This window comes from Hemibagrus wyckioides, linkage group LG03 (assembly GCF_019097595.1).
Source record: "Hemibagrus wyckioides isolate EC202008001 linkage group LG03, SWU_Hwy_1.0, whole genome shotgun sequence".
Lineage (NCBI taxonomy): Eukaryota > Metazoa > Chordata > Actinopteri > Siluriformes > Bagridae > Hemibagrus > Hemibagrus wyckioides.
This window is the reverse complement of record NC_080712.1, coordinates 11,013,595-11,038,455: the sequence shown is the minus strand read 5'-3', so window position 1 is coordinate 11,038,455 and position 24,861 is coordinate 11,013,595. Positions and strand designations below refer to the sequence as shown.

Below are 24,861 nucleotides of genomic sequence, written 5' to 3'. Positions count from 1 at the left end.
GTCCGACTATCCCTCTGACCCTGTGCCGAGTTCATGACACACATCAGAAACAAGGCATGCTATTTTTCGGAACAGACTGAACAAAATTTGTTTTTGTTTTTTTTAACAGGACTAAGTATACTCCTGTGGTCTACAAACTACTTGGGTGTGGCACCGCTGGTCGACTGAATGGACAGAGAGATGCAAATACATGAAGGAGACGGTGGAAGAATAGAGAAATGAGTGCTGGCATTGAGCAGCAACAAAGAGCAACTCATCAAACAGCACAGTGAGTCAGGCCAATAAGGCTAACACACTAACAATGCTGAAGCAGAGAAACTTTCTCAATACCATGGCGTTCCTGATCATTCCCAAGAAACTGTATATACTGCTATAAACTAAGAAAGAAAATACACTCACGGCAATAGAAGAGAAAATAAGAGCCTAGTGCCAGCTGGGGAGGACAGAATAGCTGTAGCTCTGTTACACAGGTAGCTCCTTATATTTTACACGTGATTTTACAAGATCTCAGCATGCATGTGGACACAATAAGGTGTACAGGTGATTCTCAGAAGCCTTGCGGTTATAAGAAATGAAAGAATTATGGGTGTGAAGAACTATATATATATATATATATATATATATATATATATATATAGCACAAAATACTGAATCCTGTGATTACCGAGTTTGAACATTATTACAAGGTGTATTTTTGTACCACATGTTCTCTGAATTCCGTGAAGTATAGGGCAAGATTTCTCCTTACACTGATGTGATGTGTCTAACATTTCTAGCTATTCAAGCCATTTAGTCAATCAACGGTCAACAGATCTGCTGCTGTTCTCACAATCCAAAGACAGATAAACGGGATGTTTATGGGACCAAAGAACAAACAGAAGCCAGTGAGCAAAATAAATCCCAAATGGAGACAGTAAGAAAGACTACACCGGTCAAAATCAAACTTATCGACCAGGAGTCCATCAGTAATGGCAGATGATGACCAAGGTTCATATTACTGGCTCATATAATGTCATAGTATACCACTGTCTGAAGATGGGTGGAGACAGGGGGAAAATACATACCTAAGGGCTAGATTTGATTACTAAATTTCACGTTTAATATTGAATTTTTATTTTTAATGACGTGGGGAGAGGCAGTGGGTATAGTGTTGCACTACTGATTGGAAGGTTGTGAGTTCATAACCCAGGACCACCAAGCTGCCACAGCTGGGCCCATAAACCCATGACCTAACCCATAGCTGCTCAGTTGCATAAATGAGTTAAATGTAAGCCGCTCTGGATAATGGATGCCATGAATGTAAAAGAATATAAAGGTAACAGTGCTACAGATGTTAGCGTCATTATAGTCCGAATTACCACTATATCTATTAGCAACTGTCAGTCGTAGAAAATATTTACATAACGATCAAATTCCATTTTCCAGTTCCAATCTATTTCATCAACAACTTGCTCGAATTTCACTTCGACTGTACTGGTGAGAACAGCTAAGCTCCCAGAACTTTCATGCTAATACGGACATCATCAATCAACACCATCGTGCTCGTCACCTCGTAGATCACCGACTAGACGAGCCGGGTCTCTGCCGTAACTCAGCACAACGGTACCATAAAGCTGCACTGCATTCTGGAGCGCTGATTTAAACGCTGGCTGCTTTCAATACTTTTATGTTGTATTTTATCACTAATATGACATTAAATGTCACTGGAATGCGGCGAGAAAGCAGCTCTTCGGAGGGAGACTTGAACGCCATCATCCTATTAAACAGCAGTATAAGTGTTCTAGCAATGTTTACCTATGACACCAGAGTAACACACAGGAAAAGGGAAACAAGAAAATGTGCACAATCACTACATTTTATATTTATATAACATATATATATATAAAAAAAAGATAATATGATAGATAATATAATATATTCAAATATTTTATTAAACCTGTCTCAGTCATATTAATGCATTTCTTACAAAAGGTTTATCGATCAACGGCTTAAAAACTCCTAGTGCTCCGATAAAAATATAAATATATAAATATAATAATTGTTGTATTTAATGTTTACATAGATTATATATTTCTTAGCATAATAGAGTATAACAGAACCGTGTGTCTGATACGTTTCTGTAAGTTACGTTAAACTAGCACAAATTTGTGCAGCATATGTATTAAAATAAAAAAGATGAGGAGTGATATATTTGTTGGATATTAATGCAAGTAAAAGTATCTGTTGCAGAACCATATTTCTGTAAGGTGGTTCAGTAATGTGCATGCAGGGGGTTTCTAAGCGTATCTCATGGCTAGTGGTTGTGGAAGTGGCTGTAGCACTGGTATTGGTGGTGGTGGAGGTGTTTTCCCATTCACTAGCACCTAGGTTGCTGTCATTATCAATATTTATAGAATCACCCCCTTTATATTTACTTAGCCTTATCAGTGATGATTTTTAAGTCTCGGCTGAAAACCTTTTACGTGTATTGGCATTTGAATTAGGAGAACCTTGAGTACTGGAGATTTGTTCAGAAATCACAGTGTGGTGATGCTTGTCGATGGTGCTTATTTTCCTACTTGTGGTCAACTGATCAGGCATAACATTATGAATAGTGAGAGGTGACGTGAATAAGACTGGTAATCTTGGTAATGGGTGGGATATATTAGGCAGCAAGTGAACATTTAGAAGCAGGAAAAACAGGCGAGCGTAAGGATTTGACGAAAGGCCAAATTGTGATGGCTAGACGACTGGATCAGAGCATCTCCAAATCTGCAGCTCTTGTGGGGTGTTCCCGGTCTGCAGTGGTCAGTATCTATCAAAGAAGGAACAATGGTAAACCGGTGAGAGGGTCATGGGCGGCCAAGCCTCATTGATGCACCTGGGGAGAGAAGGCTGGCCCGTGTGATCCGATCCAACAGACGAGCTGCAGTTGCTCAAATTACTGAAGACATTAACGCTGGTTCTGATAGAAAGGTGTCAGAATACACAGTGCATGACGGGTCAGGGCTGTTTTGGCAGCAAAAGGGGGGGGGACCTTAGGCAGGTAGTCATAATGTTATGCCTGATTGGTGTAGATAGACAAAACCGAGTCGCGTTTATTTAGTCATCATCGCTTAACTTGACCCGGTCACTTAAAATAAAAAGAGATTCATCTAAACCTGAATACCTGAAAGACGGGACTAAATAACTTGGTTTTTAATCTAACTGAAATTTTAATCTAATCAGGAAGGGACAAAACCCAGGGTTTTCAATCTATATCAAGATGAATGGAAGCTTCTGGAATAAAAAAAAATATTAAAATAACATGACTAAGCCGAAGTCATCGTACATATTTCTCTTATTTGTCTCAGATAAATGGGTTATTGGGAGTTTTCTTAATTTTTACTCTACAAGACATGTCTTGATGCAAAAGTTTGTGCCCCCTCTGCCCTGGAACACTCGGTCATTCAAGTACCATGTTTTAGTCAGGATTTACAAGCAACGTATAACAAAATTATTGTATTTATAATGCGTGCTTTTACTTAATAGTCTGGAATATGAATCAAAAGCATGTAGGTTTATAATTATTTCAATAAAACTAGAGATCACTATGTTGTGTGTCTGTGGAAAGTTCAGGAATTAAAGCTCTCAGGGTCAATTAAACAACCGACATATTACTCGACGTATTTATCTAATGAGCATAATATTTATATAGTTGTTGCGTTTGTTTTCAAAATAAACATGTACAGATGGTTTAATTTACAGTTAACAAGAAGAACAAAAAGTTTCTATCAGAGGCTCTCAGAGCAGAAAGCCGACATGGCCAGTCTTTTCCCCCTGAAGTAACGTTAGAGCTGTTACTTTGTAGCTCCGTTAGCTAGTTTGCCGCTTTCTACGCTAAACCTTCGGCGGTCAGTGAAGGAAACATTGTCCGCCGAGATGTCTAAAGGCGACATTTGACGTCAAAGTTGTCCAAACAGATCAGGACATGTAGGAAATATCATGCTTTTTTCTAACGTTTGAGTGTGTGCACTCTCGGCTAGCGTTAGCTGCTAGCACTCGACCACTGTTCAATCACAGCAGAGGCACAACGCTGTGAAACACGATAACAGTCTCAGAGTAAATAACACGACCATTCACTCTGACGGGTCAAATTCACAGGATAAAGTTACTACCTGCTTTCACCCGACGTGCTGGGAGAGTTTTAGACCGAAACCGAAAACAGATACAGAAAACAAAAAAAAAAACCCATAAGAGAGCCGAGCAGAAGCAGGCGTACGATTTTTACATGCCCGTGTTCATCATTAGCAAAGCGGCGAAACCTCATCCTACCTTCCGATGTAGCGTTGTTCCTGAATAGAAATAATAGGCTATTCCTAGGATCCAGAGCACAGCGAAACATAGTAATATCCTCGATTTCCTTCGCATGGCTGTTGGTCTGGACACGCTGCTTCACTGGATGGCTTCGTGTTTTCGCTGTTAAAGCCACCCGCTCGTCCAGGCTACGTGCTTCACCGGAGCTTCAGCACTGTGTGTCTACCACTAGTTGGGCAGAAGAGGCAGGAAACGGCCAACATCACCGGGTTAGAGGGGAAAGGGGAGCCGACTTTAACCCAATCACACGCCGCAGAGCAGACCGGAGGAGGGCGGCGACATCCACATCCCCAGCCTGAGAACAAAACGGCGAGCTCATTAAAAGCTTATAAAAACTCACGACTAAAACCCGTGACCGCTCGCAGGACGCCGGTCTGTGTGACAGAGAGTCACGACCAAATAAACTAAATGACAAACCAAGCACAAGTGACCTCTGGATTTTGGGAGTTTGAAAGTGATCTCTTGATTTCTGAGTGTGTTTAAGTGTGTTGAGGTGAACTCTTCATTGTGTCGATGTGTTTCAATACACACTTTAACTCACTCCTTATAATGTCTCTTGAATTATATTTAGGAGATAGATAGATAGATAGATAGATAGATAGATAGATAGATAGATAGATAGATAGATAGATAGAAAAGATAGATAGATATATAGATAGATAGACAGTTAGATAGACAGACAGACAGATAGATAGATAGATAGATAGATAGATAGATAGATAGATAGATAGATAGATAGATAGATAGATAGACTGGCAGAAAAGATAGATAGATAGATAGATAGATAGATAGATAGATAGATAGATAGAGAGAGAGAGAGAGAGAGAGAGATAGATAGATAGATAGATAGATAGATAGATAGATAGATAGATAGATAGATAGATAGACAAATAGATAGATAGATAGATAGATAGATAGATAGATAGATAGATAGACAGTTACATAGATAGATAGATAGATAGATAGATAGATAGATAGATAGATAGATAGATAGATAGATAGATCCTGCATGTGAAAGGTCTGAAAATTGAAATCCAGTTTCTTTATAACATGACAAGCTGTGTTGGTATGCATTAATTACGTCAAGAAAAAAAAACAAGAACAACTCGTTGCCACCTTCGTCGCCAAACCCAGTCTTTCATGTCACTGGTTCACATGGCTCAATCGCACTTAAAATATCCTCCACATAGGAAGTAAGCTGTCAAAGAAATGCTATTTCAGACCCTGATGCATTTCCAATACCTAACTGGTTATTCTGCTGGTTCCAGTGCTAATTCCTTATAAATCCTACAGACATGCATGCACAGACCAAAAGAAAAAGTAAACATAAAACAAAACCACAAAAGAAAACAATGAGGCAACTTCTGTTTATGGTTCAATTTCATTGTTTTTGAGCTGTATAGCAATTTTAACATTGTCATTGTCTCAAAGCAGCTTTACACGTTGTAGTTGCTTTAACCAAAGTGATAACCCGTCTCATAGACACTCCATAATATGACTATACATAAACAAAATCACTCAGTGCTGTGATATAAGACGAAGAAAACATTTCAAGGCATGCTCTTACAGGACAGCAACCCACTTTGGTGTATTAACAGAATTAAATCAGCCTGTCATGGATTAATATTAAACCAGCTATTTGAAATGTTAACTTTATACATTTCAGAGCCCTCTGCTGCTTCTAATGTGAATTGCACTTACAGTGGTACATAACACTACATAGATCAGGTACACCAAATTGGCCCTAGGTGTTAATGTTGTATGATGGACTGGCATTTTATTCAGAGATCCTTGTATAGTCGTCCGGATCCACAGTGATCTTGACCAGAATAAAATAGAACGAATGAAGATGAAAGCAGGAATGTATTTCTATCATGAACAGAGCTCAGCTACAGAGCTATCATGGTAAATCTAGGCTCTAGGTTTCATTTCCTGGATGTCAAAATGTATTAGATTTGTCTTCCTTACAGAATGGCGTATCATTTTTCAGACTTTGCCATCTGTTTCACCATCTCTTACTCACTGCTGTTGTTGCTGTCATGATTGTAAATCTAAAATTATAGATTATAGAAATTAGACAGTGGAAAGATGAAAGGTGAGAAAGTCTGAAAGTCTTGAAAATGACATTATACAACTGAATTATGAAGTCTAAACTTCAGAAAACATTTAGCTCATATTTATCTGTGTGTGCGTTGACTGAATCTGAATCTGATCTGAATCGGATAATATCATTTCTTATCAACAGCACATTCTGGAAAGACTGGAAAGACATTTTTTTTCTCAGATTGAAACATACTGGATGTCTTTATTATGTCATGAGTGAGGATTTTCCTCCTCATCTGCGTTGCTTCGGCTCATTTCAAACATCCAGTCCAGGTCAATGTACACAACGAGCTAAGGATAATAAATACAGCTTTACACGTTATAGTTGCTTTAACCAAAGTGATAACCCGTCTCATAGACATTCCATAATATGACTATACATAAACAAAAACACTCAGTGCTGTGATATAAGACGAAGAAAACATTTCAAACATCCAGTCCAGGTCAATGTACACAACGAGCTAAGGATAATAAATACAGGGATTTGCTTGATCATTTAACAAAGAAAAACACATCATTACTGATATGGCAAAGAGATGTTTCTTCACCATTTATAGAAGGAGTCTCCAGTGGCAGCACTGAACAATTAGTAGGTTTCTTCCCATGGGAAAGTTTTCAGGCCAGAGGACTTTGACCTTTGTGGTTTCTCAGTAGCATGAAATGATGTATTTTGTCTCTTATTATCTTGAAGAGAGGGAAAAGGGGAGGAAACCTTCCATAGAAAACCTTCCATAGAAAATCTCTCTAGATAGATAGATAGATAGATAGATAGATAGATAGATAGATAGATAGATAGATAGATAGATAGATAGATAGATAGACAGACAGACAGATAGATAGATAGATAGATAGATAGATAGATAGATAGATAGATAGATAGATAGATAGATAGACTGACAGAGTTAGATAGATAGATAGATAGATAGATAGATAGATAGATAGATAGATAGATAGATAGATAGATAGATAGATAGACGGTGACTCTACTTTGAGAGCCTGAATCCCACAACATTTGTGGGAAGTCTTTGCCAACACTTAGCTGTAAAAGAAACTGCCTGCTGTGTTTATTCCCCACTCTTAGATTTGATAAGTGACCTACATTCACGAAATTGAGGAGAGAAAGTGAGGAGAATGATGCAAGGAACACAATATTTCAAATTGTGCTGTTATTAATGTGGTCTGATGTAAAAGTCGCACGGTTCACATCTGTGTCACACTGTTGATTTTTTCAGTAATTTAATAACACTAACAATTTAAAGTTATTAATGAAAGACATAATATTATATATTTATTAATTTAACTGTATGTTATATAAATATACCGTAGAAGGGCAATGAAACATCATTAAATTGTATCCTGATGGTAGTTAAGACTTCAGTTTCAAGTGATCTGATTTACTATACACTATACACCTAACTAATTTAATGTATACTATCTTAAATAAGCTTTGGGTTCATTCTGCTAAAAAAATTGTTTACATTATTATTATTATTATTATTATTATTATTATTATTATTATTATTATTATTATTATTGTTCATTTTTTATATTTATTAATTTATTTATTTTATTATTATTTTTACATTCTTTAATTTCTGTAAAACTCTTCAGCTTCATGCCATCAGCTTTTGTGGAACAACTACTTCTTTTTTCCCCTTCTTTTCTTTAGTCAATTTAATTTGTCATTCACTGACAAATCCATCTCTAATAATGCAGCATGAAACTCCGGACAAGTTAGCCACGGTTAAGCTGATGCTCTTGCAGAGTTGTGAACTGAACAGAATATGAAATGTCTATGTATGGTAGAGCTTTACCAAAAAAAACCTCTCTAAGCAAGAAATATCATGTGTCCTTGGTAGAGACATCAGCTGCAGCAGAATCAGGATGACATGCCATCAGTCTATTATTACTGAGCTATTCTGCTCTGATCAATCATGGTTAGTGTGAGATTTATGGCAGTCAGGATCAGAAATGAAGGAACTGGAAACATCGATTGATGGCCTACTTTCCACAAGAGTACTTTTTTAGCCCAATCCACGTTGATGGCCATGGATGTGTTTGTTCGCGGGCTGGATGAAGCTAAAACACAGCCGTATTTTCAAATGCTTGATATCTTGGTTGATTGTGATTATGTTATTGAGTTTATAAATGTTGAAATTGTGAAGAAATCATGATAGAAATATTTTCTACAATCCGTAGTATCACTTTGCTACAAAGCTCCATATCAATCTATAGATTTTAGCTTTGTATCTGATGCATAAGGAGGAGTTGAGAGGGATTGAGTTAATCTTTTCCTATAATCACACATCCTAAACAGTTTTCACTCTTATATCACAGTATAACAATGTTTAATTTGTTATAGAATGACATTTGATGTCAATGAAATTTCTGTTAATTTCTGTTGTATTTAATGTTGTGGAATATCTGTGAGGGTTACGTTACATACCGATCAGGCATAACATTATGAGCACTGACAGGTGAAGAGAATAACGCTGATGATCTCCTCATCATGGCACCTGTTAGTGGGTGGGATATATTAGGCAACAAGTGAACATTTTGTCCTCAAAGTCTATGTGTTAGAAGCAGGAAAAATGGACAAGTGTAAGGATTTGAGCGAGTTTGACAGGGGACAAATTGTGATGGCTGGGACGAATGGATCAGAGCATCTCCAAAACTGCAGCTCTTGTGGGATGTTCCCGATCTGTATCCATCAAAAGTGGTCCAAGGAAGGAACAGTGGTGAACCGGTGACAGGGTCATGGGCCCGTGTGATCCGTTCCGATAGACAAGCTACTGTTGCTCAAATTGCTGAAGTTAATGCTGGTTCTGATAGAAAGGTGTCAGAATACACAGTGCATCACAGTTGGTTGTGTATGGGGCTGCATAGCCGCGGCCCAGTCGGGGTGCCCATGCTGACCCCTGTGCACCACCGAAAGCACCAAGAATGGGCATGTGAGCATCAGAGCTGGACCACTGAGCAATGGAAGAAGGTGTCCTGGTCTGATGAATCATGTTTTCTTTTACATCATGTGGAAGCATCTGTGGGATGTGCTGGACAAACAAGTCTAATCCATGGAGGCCCCACCTCGCAACTTACAGGACTTAAAAGATCTGCTGCTAACATCTTGGTGCCAGATACCACAGCACACCTTCAGGGATGTAGTGGAGTCCATGCCTCGATGGGTCAGGGCTGTAGGGGCAGCATAAGTGGGAACAACACAATATTAGACAAGTAGGTAAATATGACAAGAAAACACAGCTGGAGTGCAGAAAAAGTGGAAAACTTACTGACTGGAACAAAGTGCTGACACTAGAGACTCCTTCTCTGTATAAACCTACAACAATGTGAAGTTTTTCCTGGTTAAATAGCACTTTTTTAATCAGTTTATTATTAATCTTAGATTCTATAGCTCATCTCAGTTGCTGCTACGGGAATGATAAACTATTAGAATGTATATTAATATGTTGCTCTTCTTCTTTCGGCTGCTCCCTATGTGAGTGAGGGGTCGCCGCAGCAGGCCAACTGGTCCACACAAGAACTTGGCACAGATTTTACACTGGATGCCCTTCCTGACACAACCCTCCCATTTTTATCTGGGCTGGGGATCAGCACTGCATCCAGTGGCTGGGGATCAAACCCAGGCCTTCCACATGGTAGGCAAGAAACCTACCACTGAGCCACCAGTGCCCTAGAATGTATATTAATATAAAGCTGTGGTTTCAGTAATATATAGTAAGAACTACTCTTCAGGAAAGAAATCTGAAAAAGAATGTTTTGGGTGATCAGAACTGAGATTGAATAACGCGAAACTACCTAGACATACTGTATGATTGATTTACTGTGACTCAGTTTATGCTTTAGCTTAGGGTGAAGTGTGTCGAAATTGACAGGAGGTCATCTCAAATGAAGGTGCTTCCTTGCTGCTAGTAAACTGCTCAAAGGCATTCTGGCACCTCGTTCCACTTGTCCTCCGCCGCCGTCAGTTTTACACTGCAGTCGTATCAGAGTACGGCAGCTTAATTATCCTTCCAACTGTTAGACGCTGAGCATAACTTTCTTAAATGCAACAATTTCTTTTTAATTTGTCTATGTTGGAGTGGTTACTTGTACTTATTTCCATGCCTCAGAGCAGAAAATTGTGTCCATGCCTCTGAGTGATTAATATTAAAGAACTGCAGATGCAAGTGTGTTTTTCATCACGCTGATCATTCAAGTTCAGCCAAAATAATGAAAAGCACAGTACAACTGGCTTTTGGAAGTCATGTCATGCTTCTTCCATCTGCTTCATGTTTTGAAATGGGCAAGAGAAAAACAATCAGGATAACAATTAAAAAAATGGTTTCTAGTGTTGAGTATCCTTTAGGTCTTTTTTTTTAATGACAGGTTACGGCCGTGGGTTTTTCTTCCTGGATTGTACCTCACAGCAGTTTGTGTTTGGATGGAAAAATACATACAAACTGCCACTGTGTTGTATTTAAACACATCACCGTTTCATATGTTGCAATCATTACAATGTTTCTTGAATCCACCCATGAATCTCCGACCTTTGTTATTGTTCTAAACGCTTGCGTATTTACTGTGACGATCGAAGTAGCTCCAGTGGGAAGAAAAGAAATGGTATGTAGGTCTAATGGTGAGGAATGTAGCCCGGGGCATTCAAACAGAAGAAAAGCATTTCTGTTGACTAGGCAGAGCTACATGTATGATTATTCATATAATGATTTAATTACATGAGTATTCTTCTTTAAGCAGTAGAATAGACCTGATTTAAATTAGCTTCATTAACATTAATTAGGTTTCTAAACAAGTCTGATCATTATACATGTCAAATGCAGCTTAAACACTCAAACACAGCTTTCATTTAAAAAAATAATCACACAGAAGAAAAAAACAATGATTGAAGAGCAGTGCGATTTATTCATTTGTCTTAAGTAAGAGCTTTCGCCTGGTCAGGATCGTGTGACTGCCAAGCCTTTCCCAGGAACACTGGGGGCAATGTTAGATCAGAGGCCAGTCCATTAAAGAAGAAGAAGAGGCCTTTATATGTGCAATAAACATTACAGCACTGTGAAGTCTTTCTTCACATATCCCAGCTTGTTAGGAAGTCAGAGAGGTCAGAGCTCAGTGATACAGCATCCCTGGAGGGTTAAGAACCTTGCTCAAGGGCCCAAAAGTGGCCGTTTGAAGGTGCTGGAGTTTGAGCCTCACACTTTGGACTCCCTAACCAACCGAGCTTTAACTATTGAGACACTTCTGCCATTGCAAGGCACACATTCAGACATCTAGTCACAGCTAATTTAGTGAGGCAACTGGCAAAAAGAGACTGAAGAACCGAGAGGAAACGCATACAGACACACACACATAGACGGAGAACATGCCTTCACAGACATTAAACCCAAACTCCATAGACTGTGAAGCAACACCACCAGCCGCACCACCCTACCACCTCAGAGAAAATCAAGATAGCACGATATGGTCTTTTCCTCTTTAAGTGTTTGTCTAAAGAGCTTGCCTAACACGTCTAAGCATCTCACACAGCAGCAAATGACCTTCTCTTAGTGTACTGCCCACACCTTCCCTTTTCTCCATAGCCTCAAGTGAGGGTATATTTTTAGTCTGTAACGTGACATGTACATTACTCATTCTTCAATTATGTCATATTTTAACTGAATTAGTCTGCATTTTAATCTGAGAGATAGATATGAGCTTTCTGCTTGTTGACTGATAACTCTGGTATACAATAAGACAACATATCATGACTCGGGTGTCATCGTTCTGCCAGCTTCATGTGGGCACCGTGTCGACTGACACACACATGCTGGTTTTTAAGAAGTGAGATTTCACAAGGTTCTATTTATGGCATGGTGATACTTTTATACTGCTTGTGCATATTAAAAAAATCTAGCACTGTTACTCCTGCCAGGCCAATTTTGTAATTCTGGGATGTAGTTGATGTGTGGTCTGTGGAGTCTCTTACAAAAAGTGACTCACTTGAATCATTTTGAAAGAAACAAAACAAACATTTTTTTTCACTTACATATTTAATGCAGTAAAGAAATCTTTCAAAAAGCAAAACTAGTCTCTGTTGGAGTATCCCCTGTCCTTGGTGTTGTGTGGTCATTTTTTTTGACTAATAATCAAATGGCCTGCATCATTACTTTGCATTTTTTGCCTTCTTGCACGGACCGTTTCATTTCAACTCATAGATGAGCTTTTAATGCAAACTATTATGAACAACCAATAAGAACAACTCTGCCTTACAAATGCAGTCATTTTCAAATTCTCAGTCAATTTTAGAATCTCCAGGGTCAGGGGTTTGATTCTCGCCCCCCTGCTCTGTGTGCATGGAGTTTGCATGTTCTCCCTGTGCTTTAAGGGGTTTCCCTTGAATACTCTGGTTTTCTCCCTCAGTCCAAAGGCATGCTAGATAAGCCTATCAAGCATGCATTTGGACTGGGGAGGAAACCAGAATATTTGGATTTAGCATATCTGGATTGTTTGTAGTGTGTGTAGATTGTAATGTGTGTGTGTGGGAGATTGTGCCCTGCAAATTGATGGCACCTTGTCCAGGGTGTCCACCACCTTGTACCCTGAGTCCCCCGGGATAGACTTCAGGTTCCCTTAGACGCTGTGTAGGATAAATGCTACATAATTACTCAAAAGCGTTGCAGGCTTTCAGCTCCTGTATAATGTGTGTACAGAGATCCAGCATGATGTTTACTGTTATTTGTATATTTCTGGATATTTTTGTACAAATAACAAAAACTAAGTAACACTCTTTAGTGAGCTAGTCGTATGGATCATATTAATGATATGGCACACATATGAGTACAGGCGGCTATCTGCAACATGCAACAGGGGCGTGGAAGCTCAGTGGTTAGGCTGTTCAGTGGGGGATGTGTATTACAGGGATGTGGAAGCTTGATTGTTAATGACTGGTCTTTTTCCAGTCTTTATATAGTCTAGTCTGGGTGAGCCTGTGCCCAGGATTCCTGTTCATGGCTGTGCTCTCGGGATGTGGTAACTTAGTGGTTAAAGTGTTGGGTTACTGATTGGAAGGTTGAATTTGGATCCCAGGTCTACCAAGCTGCCACTGCCGGGCCCTTGAACAAGACCCTTAACCCTCAGTTACTCAGTTGTATAAAATGAGATAAATATGTAAGTCGCTCTATACCAAATGCCATACATGTAATGCTTATGTATCCAAAGGCTGTGTGTTCAAATCCCCCTGGGTCTCTGAGCAAGGCCCCAATCCTCAACTGCTTAGGTGTGTAAAATAAGAAGTAGTAGCTCTGGATAAAAGTATCTGCCAAATGCTAGCATGCAAGTTATGATAAAAAAGTTTTATTTAAATAACGCCACAAGCTGTACAGAAATATGCAGGTAGGAGCTTTACATTCGGGATATTTTTAAATGAATAAGTTTATTCCTAATGACCAAACTTTAGCACGGAAAAACTTCCATATGACATGAGGAAGAAACTTTGAGAGGAATCAGACTCAAAAGGGAACTCATGCTCATTTGGGTGACACCGGATACGGTGATCATTCCATACATCATTTCTCTTCTCTAGCTATAATAAATAATTTCTCTTCTATAACTGTAACTTTATTATTATTATTATCATCGTGACAGATTGATCTTGATAGTACTGTGCGCGTTTGATCCATTAATGCACCATTTCACAGGAGCAGTATTCATACAAAACATTGTGATTATACCGAACCATCATCTGATCTTCCCTTTGCTTTGATGATTCCTTTTCATTTCTGAGTTCATCGAGTTCTCCCTTCTCAGTCGTGCTACTTTCTGTAAAATGAAAAAATAACCATGTTGTCTGAGATCTAAAAGGACACAGTCATGCCATCATTAATCTGCACACATTACATCATCTTAAAGAACTGATGTTTGAGTCTGTCTCGTGAATGTTATATCCTATTATGTGCTTTTTTTTGTAGATCAGCCACAGGTTCATACAGTGAACAGGAAGCTCACGTATACACACCGTGTTAAACAAACAGTTCCTGTTGAAAGTATAACATTTTTGTCTGTACTGATCTTTCACTCTTTTTGGGATTCTCTGGGTCCATATTTTAGCCCTTCTCCCATTTTTTTTTTTTACCCTTTTTTTACATGTACACTGGTGTTTCATTCTGAAAATCAGACCTTTTCAATCAGTATAAACAAATGAATTATTTTATGGCAGTAAGTCTGATATAAGATGAGTCAGGACTCTGTTGGCTTTCAGTGTGAGATGTTTTTCTCTCTGTTGGATAACCGAACACAGAATTTTACTAGTTGAAGGTAACACCATCAGATTTTTGAAGCACTCAGAGATCAGAAATGGCTTCGATATCAACATTTACATTGGAGAGATGCACGTTTTTGTGTGAGGAAAAATGTGTTACATTTTGGAACTTTTCTATGAATATATTGCCCCTAGTAGGCTAGATACAAACAGAAACACTTATGAAATACTACAGATTCGTGTTTAATTTCACATAAGTCAAAAACCCCATACACCATTGTAGAGTGACAAAGACTGCTGAACATGGACACAACAAAACAGGCACAAATTCCATTTTTTTTTGGTTGTGGGTATAAAGAAAACAGCTTCAAAATACTACATGAACGTGATAAGAGCATCAGTTGTTGTAATATTAAGGAAATGTATTAAAGAAAGTATTAAGATCCAACTTCCTGTTGACTTTCAGAATCAGGCCAAGATTTCTGTTAAAATATCCTTCAAAAAATTGATAAAAGCTGACAGTAAAAAAATGTGCTATAAATTTCACCTTTAAGATGTCTCAGATTTAGGAGTAAGCTCATGCGTAAAGAATTTTCCCTCAGAGTGTAGAAGTAAATTTGCTCATTTCTAAGATTTATTTTCTCATAAGACATAAGAAATGTTATTCTCGAGAAGCTTTAAGCCCACAGGCCTGACGTCTCTGTCCTGCTGGCCAAAAGGAGCATGTAAATGGCCACAGATGCAGGGTGTAGAATGGTGCTTTTTGGCACAATGCATTTGAATGGAAATGATTACCTTGCTGCCTGTGAAGTGTAGTGAAGATCTAAGAGCCTGGAAATGGGCCCTTTTTCCAAAACAGATGGCACCCTGCATAGTTTGGCTCATACCAAAATAATTACATGGCTTTAATGAGGTACAGTGAGTTTACCAGCCAAACACGGGTTCACACAATAAAACAAAATCAGCTTTTAGCACTTTTATTCAAAAATAAATAAATAAATAAATAAAAATTAAAAATAAATAAATAAATAAATTTCTGCATGGCTGACAGTGAAATCCCTATAATCACATTAAGCAAAATCTCATCAAGCTATTTAATTGAGTCACTGCCTACAGCTGCACCTCTGATTAAGCTCAGTGTTAGTATAAAAGAAGATCAGTGTTGATATTACGTCCCTGTGGTCATTTGGGGTTGTAATGGAATTAGACTGTGTTTGAGCAACTCATGGCAAAGCATGACAATGTTTAGAGCTCTGGGTTTCATTTTATTAGATCACTATTTATCACATGACCAAATGAGAAAAAGCTGTTTTCTTCTAAATATTTACTTGTTGTTTTCAAGCTCTCTTTGGAATTGTAATTAAATAATCTTTTACGATACTTTGAATAGTTTCATTTTTGTTTTTTTTGTTTTTTTTTTCTGAGTAGAGTTGTAATGTTTTCATCCAGGAATAAACAGATTTTTCACACTTACAGTGTTTTTGTAGCAATATCAGAAATGATTTTGTGTTTGTTTGTGTGTGCATGTGTATGTGTGTGAAACGGTTATAAAAATGTTTTTAATCCTTTTCTATAACAGCATGGCTCTGTTAGTAGTACAGACTTCAATGTTTATATTAATGAGGTCTTGATATGTATATATATACAGCTCTGAAAACCTCTGGAATGTCATCAAGAGGAAGATGGATGGTCACAAACCATCAAGCAAAGCTGAGCTGTTTGCTTTTTTGCTAAAAGAGTGGTATAAAGTTACCCAGCAGCCGTGTGAAAAACTGGTGGAGAGCATGGAGCCAAAACACATGCAAATCGGGGTTATTCCACCAAATACTGATTTCTTAATGTTATTTAGCCAAAGCATTAACACAATTTGTTTACAAATTATTTGCATTTTGTTTTATTTGAGTTATTACAGTTCTGCAAATACTGCATGATCTTGGGTTATTTTGATGTGTTGCCATTTCCTTTAAATATACACTCTAAATAACAATTATATATATTAAATATTTTGAATTTAGAAATATTGTGACCTGTAAGAAAAAAAACATAAGAAACTGATTATTTTGCAGTGGTCTCTTATTTTATATATATACTATATATATATATGTGTGTGTGTGTGTGTGTGTGTATATATATATATATATATATATAATAAATATACATATATGTGTGTGTGTGTGTGTATATGTATATGTATATGTACTGTATATACACCGATCACGTCAGGCATAACATTATGAGCAGTGAGAGGTGAAATGAATAACACTGATGATCTCCTCATCATGGCACCTGTTAGTGGGTGGGATATATTAGGCAACAAGTGAACATTTTGTCCTCAAAGTTGATGTGTTAGAAGCAGGAAAAATGGGCAAGTGTAAGGATTTGAGCGAGTTTGACAAGGGACAAATTGTCATGACTAGACGACTGGATCAGATCATCTCCAAAACTGCAGCTCTTGTGGGGTGTTCCCGGTCTGCAGTGGTCAGTATCTATCAAAAGTGGTCCAAGGAAGGAACAGTGGTGAACCGGTGACAGGGTCATGGGCAGCCAAGGCTCACTGATGTACATGGGGAGTGAAGGCTGGTCCGTGTGATCCGATCCGAGCTACTGTTGCTCACATTGCTAAAGAAGTTAATGCTGGTTCTGATAGAAATGTGTCAGAATACACAGTGCATGATGGGTCAGGGCTGTTTTGGCAGCAAAAGGGGGACCAACACAATATTAGGCACGTAGTCATAATGTTATGCCTGGTCGGTGTATATGTAAATATTTTATATATATATAATGTTCCACAAATTAAGTGTAAGTATAAATAAGGTACAGATTTTGATGTGATGTTTTTAAATATATAAGTAGATGCTGATCCCCTTGTATGTGGTAGTCACATCACCTGCTTGTTGATTATTTTCCCTAAACAGCAGTTACGTCTGACCAGTACCTGATCTGGTTTAAAATCATTTTTACCACACTGTTGAATCAGCACATTTATTTATTTTTATTAATGTGTATTATTTGACCGACTGGTTGGATGTTAAGTTATTTAATTTGTCTCACAGAAACAAGGCACACGTGCTGAGGGGAACAAGGTGGATTAGTGGCTAGCACGTTCACCTCACACCTCCGAGGTTGGGAGTTGAGTCGTCCACCCTGTGTACGTGGACTTTGCATGTTCTCCCTGTGCTTTGGGAGTTTTCTGGTTATTCTCCGTTTTCCTCTCCTTTTCCTTCCTTTAAAGACACGCATTGTAAGCTGATTGGCATCTCTTAATTGTCTGTAGTGTGTGTGATTGTGCCCTGCGATGGGTTGGCAGCAGGTCCAGGATATCCCCCGCCTTGTGCCCTGAGTCTCCTGGGATAGACTCCCCATGACCATGTATAGCATAAACACTACAGAAGATGGATGGATGGATTAATCTTTATTTTGTAATGTACAACTGTGATGCTATTCACACTCCCTCATTGCTCAAATATACAGCATTTTTCTGCTTTTTTCTGCTTTGTATCTATATATTCCAAACTGATATGTATTTCAATGCATTACAATTCATGCTAATATCATCATTTTATTTTATATAGACTACTTCATAAAGCAAATGTTCACCTCAGAAAAATATCCTTTTCTGCATAGAACTATTTAAACCTTGAAAAGATTTCTTGAGTGTTGATTCATGGCTCTGTCTGACTCAAAGCACTGCCTTTACAAGGGAAAAAACCCTTTTCAAAAGAGCACCTATTTTATAGCATTATTCCTCAAACAGAGTGATTTCCAGCTCCTTTCTAATATTCTATTCATCAGTCAGACTGTAACCTTCCCATCCCTGTCGCGCAAGTCAAATATTTGACAGAAATGAATTCCAAGACCTTTTTATCATATGTCAGCTTATATAAGCTTTAGGTTATCTCCGTGGAGCTTGAGCAGAGTAACGCACTTCTCATCTCCTGTCTGGAACTTCTGTCCGGATTAGCATTCAGAAAGAAATTTGTTCTGCTTCTGCTTTTAGCCGTTTTTAGCCTTTAAACTGTACCGCCTCCTTCGGTTTTGCATTAATATATGCAAACTTACACCTCCATTACTTTTACAGATAGTACTGGATCCACAAGGTCTAGACACAGATCTCTATTATCATGTCAAATTATACCGCTTTTTTGTAAATGAACATGACGCTCGATCATGGAGTTCAGACCTTTCTACTGCATTAGGCGATGCACTTTTCGTTTTAACCGGAACTGCACAGAGAGTGAATTTTTGCTCATTCATGTCATGGAGAAACTTTTCGTATGCTTATAAAGCTCACGGCTCGATAGAGTCACAAGAAGGAATGTTAATAAAGCGTGACTTGATGTCATACTAAATTATCTAGGATTTTTCTTTCCAGGCACGCAGTACGTGTTTAGGGTGAAGACACCAGCTTTAAGCTGAAAAAGATTTCACTTGCAGCTGCAGTCTCTGTAGTTGATTTATTGACACAGCTGAAAACTCAGCAGCAGAAAAGTTAGTTTATCATCTTAAATTTCGTGAAACCTGGAGCTGAAGCATATGCTGAGAATATGGCAGCATAAGAAACGGTTTATAATGCATATCTTCAGAGATAAGATCCAAAGTGCACAGACAGTCACCCGGGCACGGTGCTGATTTAGCCACACCACCAGTCGTAATGGCTATAACTGAGGATATGTCCACTTTGAGTCATTTTGACCTAACCTGGATCAGTTTTGTTTAATATCTGTAAAAAATACTCAGTGTTTCCAGCAGGCCTATATCATCATGTTAGGGTATATTGAATATTTGTTGTTGTTGTTGGTGAGAAAATGGAAATCCCTGTTTACACGATTCCTTCAGTTCAGCACTACAAACAACACCACCACCAAAAAAAATCATAGATTTCATTTACACCATGCCAGAGGAGCATCTGAATAACTATGATTAACCCCTGGCTGAAATAAACTTGCAGCACGAAGCTACAGCCCAAACTGTATATTATCATTTAAAACCACTCTCCTATCTGCAGTAACAACTGATGAAATGTCTAGTTCAACCATGAAACTCTATCCCTCGTTCTGATTGCTTCCCCAGACGCCGGCTCCCTGCCCTATCTGCCGCACTTGCCCATCTTCGCAACCCTTTATTACCTCGACTTAACTCCCGGGCTCTGCCTCAGCACGCGGCAAGAGATTTTACTCCTCACCCTCCTCCTCCTCTGTACCACCTACCTAGATCTGATACGGGTGCGGGGGTGTGTGTGTGTGTGTGTGCTGGTGGTGGTGGAGGGTTCCTCCTGACTTACTACCCTCCAGCAGCAACCATGTTTCTTAATATCTCTATGTTTGAGCAGGTTCAACAAGCAACAGCAGATCTAATCCACCAAGATTAGACACCAAACCTACCTAAATTCCATTCCCATCTATGAACCCTTGCAATTCATGTATAGCTGAAATGCTTTCAGTACAAACAAATGTAACTTGGACCATAGTCAACATTGTTTTCAGTGAGCTAACGCTAGGATAAATATGCAAATAGAAACTGTATTATTTGTTTCTTGCTAACAAAAACTTTGGGTAAAGCCTTTATCTGATCTGACAGCTCATTAAAGATAGCATTAAATAAAGACAAAAGCAAGTATTATTGGACGCCATATGTGGTTTTATTTTATTTACATTACATTAAATAATGATTAGTATATTTCTTCCTGATTTATCCCTGGTGGTCCAGCGTCAAGCTCCCACACACTCAACGCCGTGACCAGGGTTCGATTCCCAGGCAGGGAACCGACGCAGTCACTCAGGGGTTAACTCTCAGTGGTGGTCCTAAGCCTGGATAGAATGGGAATTGTGTCAGGAAGGGCATCCGGCGTAAAACCTGTGCCATATGTGGATCGGATGATCTGCTGTGGTGACCCCGATCAAGGAGCAGCTGAAGGACAACAACAACAACAACTATATTCTTCCTGGATCCAGGTTCCCATTCTGAATTTGGGTTACTGTCTAGAGTTTTCCTTGTGTTTGCATGGGTCTCTTCCAGGCTCTCTAGTTTCGTTCTACTTCCCAAAAACATGCTAGGAGGTGAATTTTCTGTGTTAAATTGCCCTCAGGTGTGAATGAGTGTGAATGTGTGTGTGCATAGTGCTCTGTAATGGACTGGCCTCCAATCTAATGTGTATACACCCACCTTGTGTCCTGTGTTCCTGAGACTCCTGATCCACCACAGTCCATTATCATAATGAATTCACATTCAAGTCCTACAATTAAGTCACCTTCTGTTAATAAAATAAAACTTTTAACAATTTTTTGCTTGCCCATCAACCAGAACATAGTTTCTATCTTTCAGGTCAGCAGTATTTCAAAACTTGGTGCGCTAATAAATATTAATAAATGTCTCAAGGTCAGTTTATGAATATTTATGACTAGTGGGTGGTCTTTTATGAAAACAGGCTGTGAGTTACGAATACAGCGACAGGTAAAAAGAGATGTTTTATAGCCACACAAAAGTAATACAAGATACTTGAGGTAAAAAAAGGCAAGTCTAGATATAATGCTTGAGGGTTTCTACATAGCTCACCTCCAGACATAGAACTAGACATTTTTTAATGCTTAATATTATTTTTTCACAGGAATACCTATAGTATTGGAGCATATTTCATCAGACTGCAAAATATGAGGTAAGAAATATAAGGTTTGAAAATAATCAAATGGATGTAGTATTTCCTGTTATGAGATTATAATAGACAGTTTTATCCTATTGACAGATTTTTGTTTTAAGAAATTATCTGAATAATCTGGCAATGAAATAAAAATAAAAATGTCTAGAAACATATTTTTTATTGTATGTTTATAATATAAAATACTAGATAAATTTGATATATTTTACTATTTCTATACCATCATCAGCTGTTACAAAAGTTGTGTATGATGTCATTCATTTGCCCGAAGTTTTTAAAATAACACGCTTTTGTGACTGTCACTGCCGATTTTAATCATGTCTCATCTGTCAACTGTAGACTACCAGAGAAAATAAAACACTGGCTTCTTGTTATGCAAATGTAAGGAATGTATGCAGTGCTACTGTTTTTCCCTTCTTTGTTGATCAGACCACACCCTGGTCCTATTAACAGCTGAATACATTCCTGTCATTCAGAGGCAACCTGTGACCACAAGACTGTTGAGGAAGTGGATACAGGAAGCTAATGAGGAACTGCATGATTGGTTAGAATACACAAATTGGAACACGCTATGAGAGTCACACAGGGAGGAGATTACCAGCATGACAGAGTGTACCACAGACTTCATTACATTCTGTGTTAATAACGCTCTACCAGTCAAGGCAGTGCGCTGTTTCCCCAACAACAAGCCCTGGATCACCAGGGACCTGAAGGAGCTACTAAATAAAAAGGAAAGAGCCTACAGGACTGGAGACAGATCGGAGCTGAGGTGTGTGCACAAGGGATTTAAGAAGGAAGTTGGAGATGAAGCTTCAGTAAGAAAACATGAGCGATGTGTGGAGTGGGATGAAGCAGATCACTGGCTTCAAGATGGGCAATGACAGTCGGAAGGAAGCCTGGACAGGGATAATGAGCCCCCCACAGAATACTCAGAGTCATCATCACTCATATAATGTTAATGTGATGAAGGAGAGACTGGAGCTGGAACACAGTACCGGACCCCATGTGCTTCTCAAACCATCACAGCTGTAATGGATGCCATCACTTATCTGTTTTAGCAAGCACATTTTTGATGATTTCTCAAGTGCCTTAAACACCATACAGTCTAAACTGCTGATGATGCTGGATCATGGACTACCTATGTGACAGGCCCCAGTTTGTTAGATTGGGTAGCAGCATGTCTGAACAGGTGGTGAGCAGCACAGGAGCATCACAAGGGCCTGTTTTGTCTCTATTCCTGTTCACACCCTACACCAGACTTCCAGTACAACACTGAGTCATTGCCATGTGTGCAATTTCTCTGATGACTTTGCTGTGGTAGGGTGGATCCAAGTTGGGCAGGAGATGGAGTACAGGATGGTGGTGAACAGATTTATGAAGTGGTGTTATACCAACAAACCAAGACCAATGAGTCTGCTGGACAATAAGAAGAAGAATGGTGATAGCCCAGTCTGTCTTCATCAAGGGAGAGGAAGTTATGGTGGTCAGTGATTAGAAATATCTTGTTGTCCACCTTTATAACAGACTTGACTGAAGGACCTACAGCAAGGCGGTCTACAACAAAGGTATGAGCAGACTTTACTTCCTGTGGAAACTCAGATCCTTCAGTATATGTACCAGATTTCTTTCTACCAGTCTATGGCTGCAAGCACAGTATTGTTTGCTGTAATCAGTTGGATTGAGCAGCATCCGGAGCTGGCAAAGAAAAGAAGCTGTGTAAGCTATTCAGAAAAGCTGGCTCTGTTTAAGGCTGCAAACTGGACACCCTGGAGGTGGTGGTGGAAAGACGAATGGAGGTCAAAATTGAGAGAATCACAGACAATAGCAAACGCCTCCTCCATGCCATACTGGCCAAAATGTGGATCTGCTCTTCAGCAGACTACAGCAGCTCCACTGTAACAGGGAAAAGTACAAGAAGTCATTCTAGCCCACTGCTAACCTTACAATGAGTCAGCAACAATCTGTAAACAACATGGAGAGCTGTTTATAAATATATATTTATTCTCTCTTATTTGTGGTTTCTATCTATCTATCTATCTATCTATCTATCTATCTATCTATCTATCTATCTATCTATCTATCTATCTATCTATCTATCTGTCCATCCGTCTGTCTGTCTATCTATCTGTCCATTCGACCGTCTGTCTGTCTGTCCATTCGTTCGTCTATCTATCTATCTATCTATCTATCTATCTATCTATCTATCTATCTATCTATCTATCTATCTATCTATCTATCTATCTATCTATCTATCTATCTATCTATCTATCTATCTATCTAAATTAAACAAGATATTTTCACATGCAAAAGTGGTTAGTTTTTTTTATTGTCATTCTGCATATTTTTATTTAGTTTTAAGGCTCAGGTCACAAACACAAACTAATTAAGCGGATTGTCAGGATTGTCGGCTCAGAGTGAGTGTCTATGTCTCATGTGAGCGTCGCACATACTCATGAACAGAAGGACTAAAAGGTTTTTCAATAAACCCCCTACTGCCATTGCAGTAGACTGCAATCTGTCTCAAGTTCAAGTACATTCTGTCATTTCTGTCATGCCTAGAACCGGGGCATCTGCAAAGACTTCATTTGTGCACATCATTGTGTGTTTTTGCCAAACTTCAGCATTTTCTATTTATTAAAGGACATGCCGGCATTGGTGTTAAGGAACACACTGAGATCTGTTAATTAGTGTTAATTGCTATAAAAGATAAATTAGCATTAAAAAAAAGTTTTTCGGTGAAGCATGTACATCACAGAGGTAAAATACAACACACATCACAACAATCCTGGCAGCATTTGTGTAACGGCTGGTTGATTTAGTGTATTGAACCTGACTTGGCATCACATCCAGCACCTTCTGTAGTGCCCATTTTCCCCTGGCAGTACATTTTGTATCACCAAGACGTCCGCTTTAAATTAGGTGCAGAGACATGGACACTAATTATACAGGCCAAACTTCTGAGATTTCCTTTATTTTCTCTACAGGAGCTTTGATTTTACAGTCAACATTGTTTGTGATTTATTTATTTTTATTCACCAGGAATTTGAACGGTCTCCTCTAACCGTCAGTCTCCTGCTGTGAAGCTGTAGTATGTTTCCTCTGCTTGTGTCAAGCGCTGCAGTGAAAAGACCTTGACTTTCTTGGAGCACACAGCACTTTCTGTTTTACATAATTCACAGCCGAAAGTATCTCGGTTAAGATCATGCTGCCCACATGACTCTCATTTTCACTCACGAAACCAATGTTTTGTCTTTTCTAATAGTAGAAGACATTCGAAATGACTTGAGAGACTAAATAAAGCAGCATTGTGTATGCTTTATGTCTTCTCAATGCGTGCAATGCCTCCGCGAGCAAGATAAGGAGAGCTGATTAAATTCCTTGCACATGAACTGAGGGGACTCTGACCTTAACGTGTCACTACTTCACCGTCGTTTTTATTGCACTGTAGTGTAGGTGTCGTAACATTCGAATGATTACACAGCAGGGAACCAAACCGCATATACATCCACGGATCTGCTCTCTG

At 38.7% G+C, this 24,861-nt stretch overlaps 1 protein-coding gene and 1 long non-coding RNA gene across 3 annotated transcripts in view; one reads left to right on the top strand and one right to left on the bottom strand.

Moving 5' to 3' along the window:
- galnt2 (UDP-N-acetyl-alpha-D-galactosamine:polypeptide N-acetylgalactosaminyltransferase 2) overlaps positions 1-4,679 on the bottom strand; it is a 115,115-nt gene extending 110,436 nt beyond the window's left edge. Inside the window, exon 1 of one of the 2 annotated variants that reach the window (XM_058383030.1) lies at positions 4,294-4,679. In XM_058383030.1, coding sequence (XP_058239013.1) covers positions 4,294-4,389 — 96 coding nt within the window. In that variant the 5' untranslated portion in view covers positions 4,390-4,679. The remainder of the gene's footprint in view (positions 1-4,293) is intronic. The other variant, XM_058383038.1, reaches the window with a different exon arrangement.
- On the top strand, positions 113-23,426 carry LOC131348266 (uncharacterized). Its single transcript, XR_009203904.1, has 3 exons — positions 113-268; positions 21,291-21,338; positions 21,815-23,426. It is a non-coding gene; the product is annotated as an uncharacterized LOC131348266 (long non-coding RNA).
- The last annotated feature ends 1,435 nt before the right edge of the window (positions 23,427-24,861 follow it).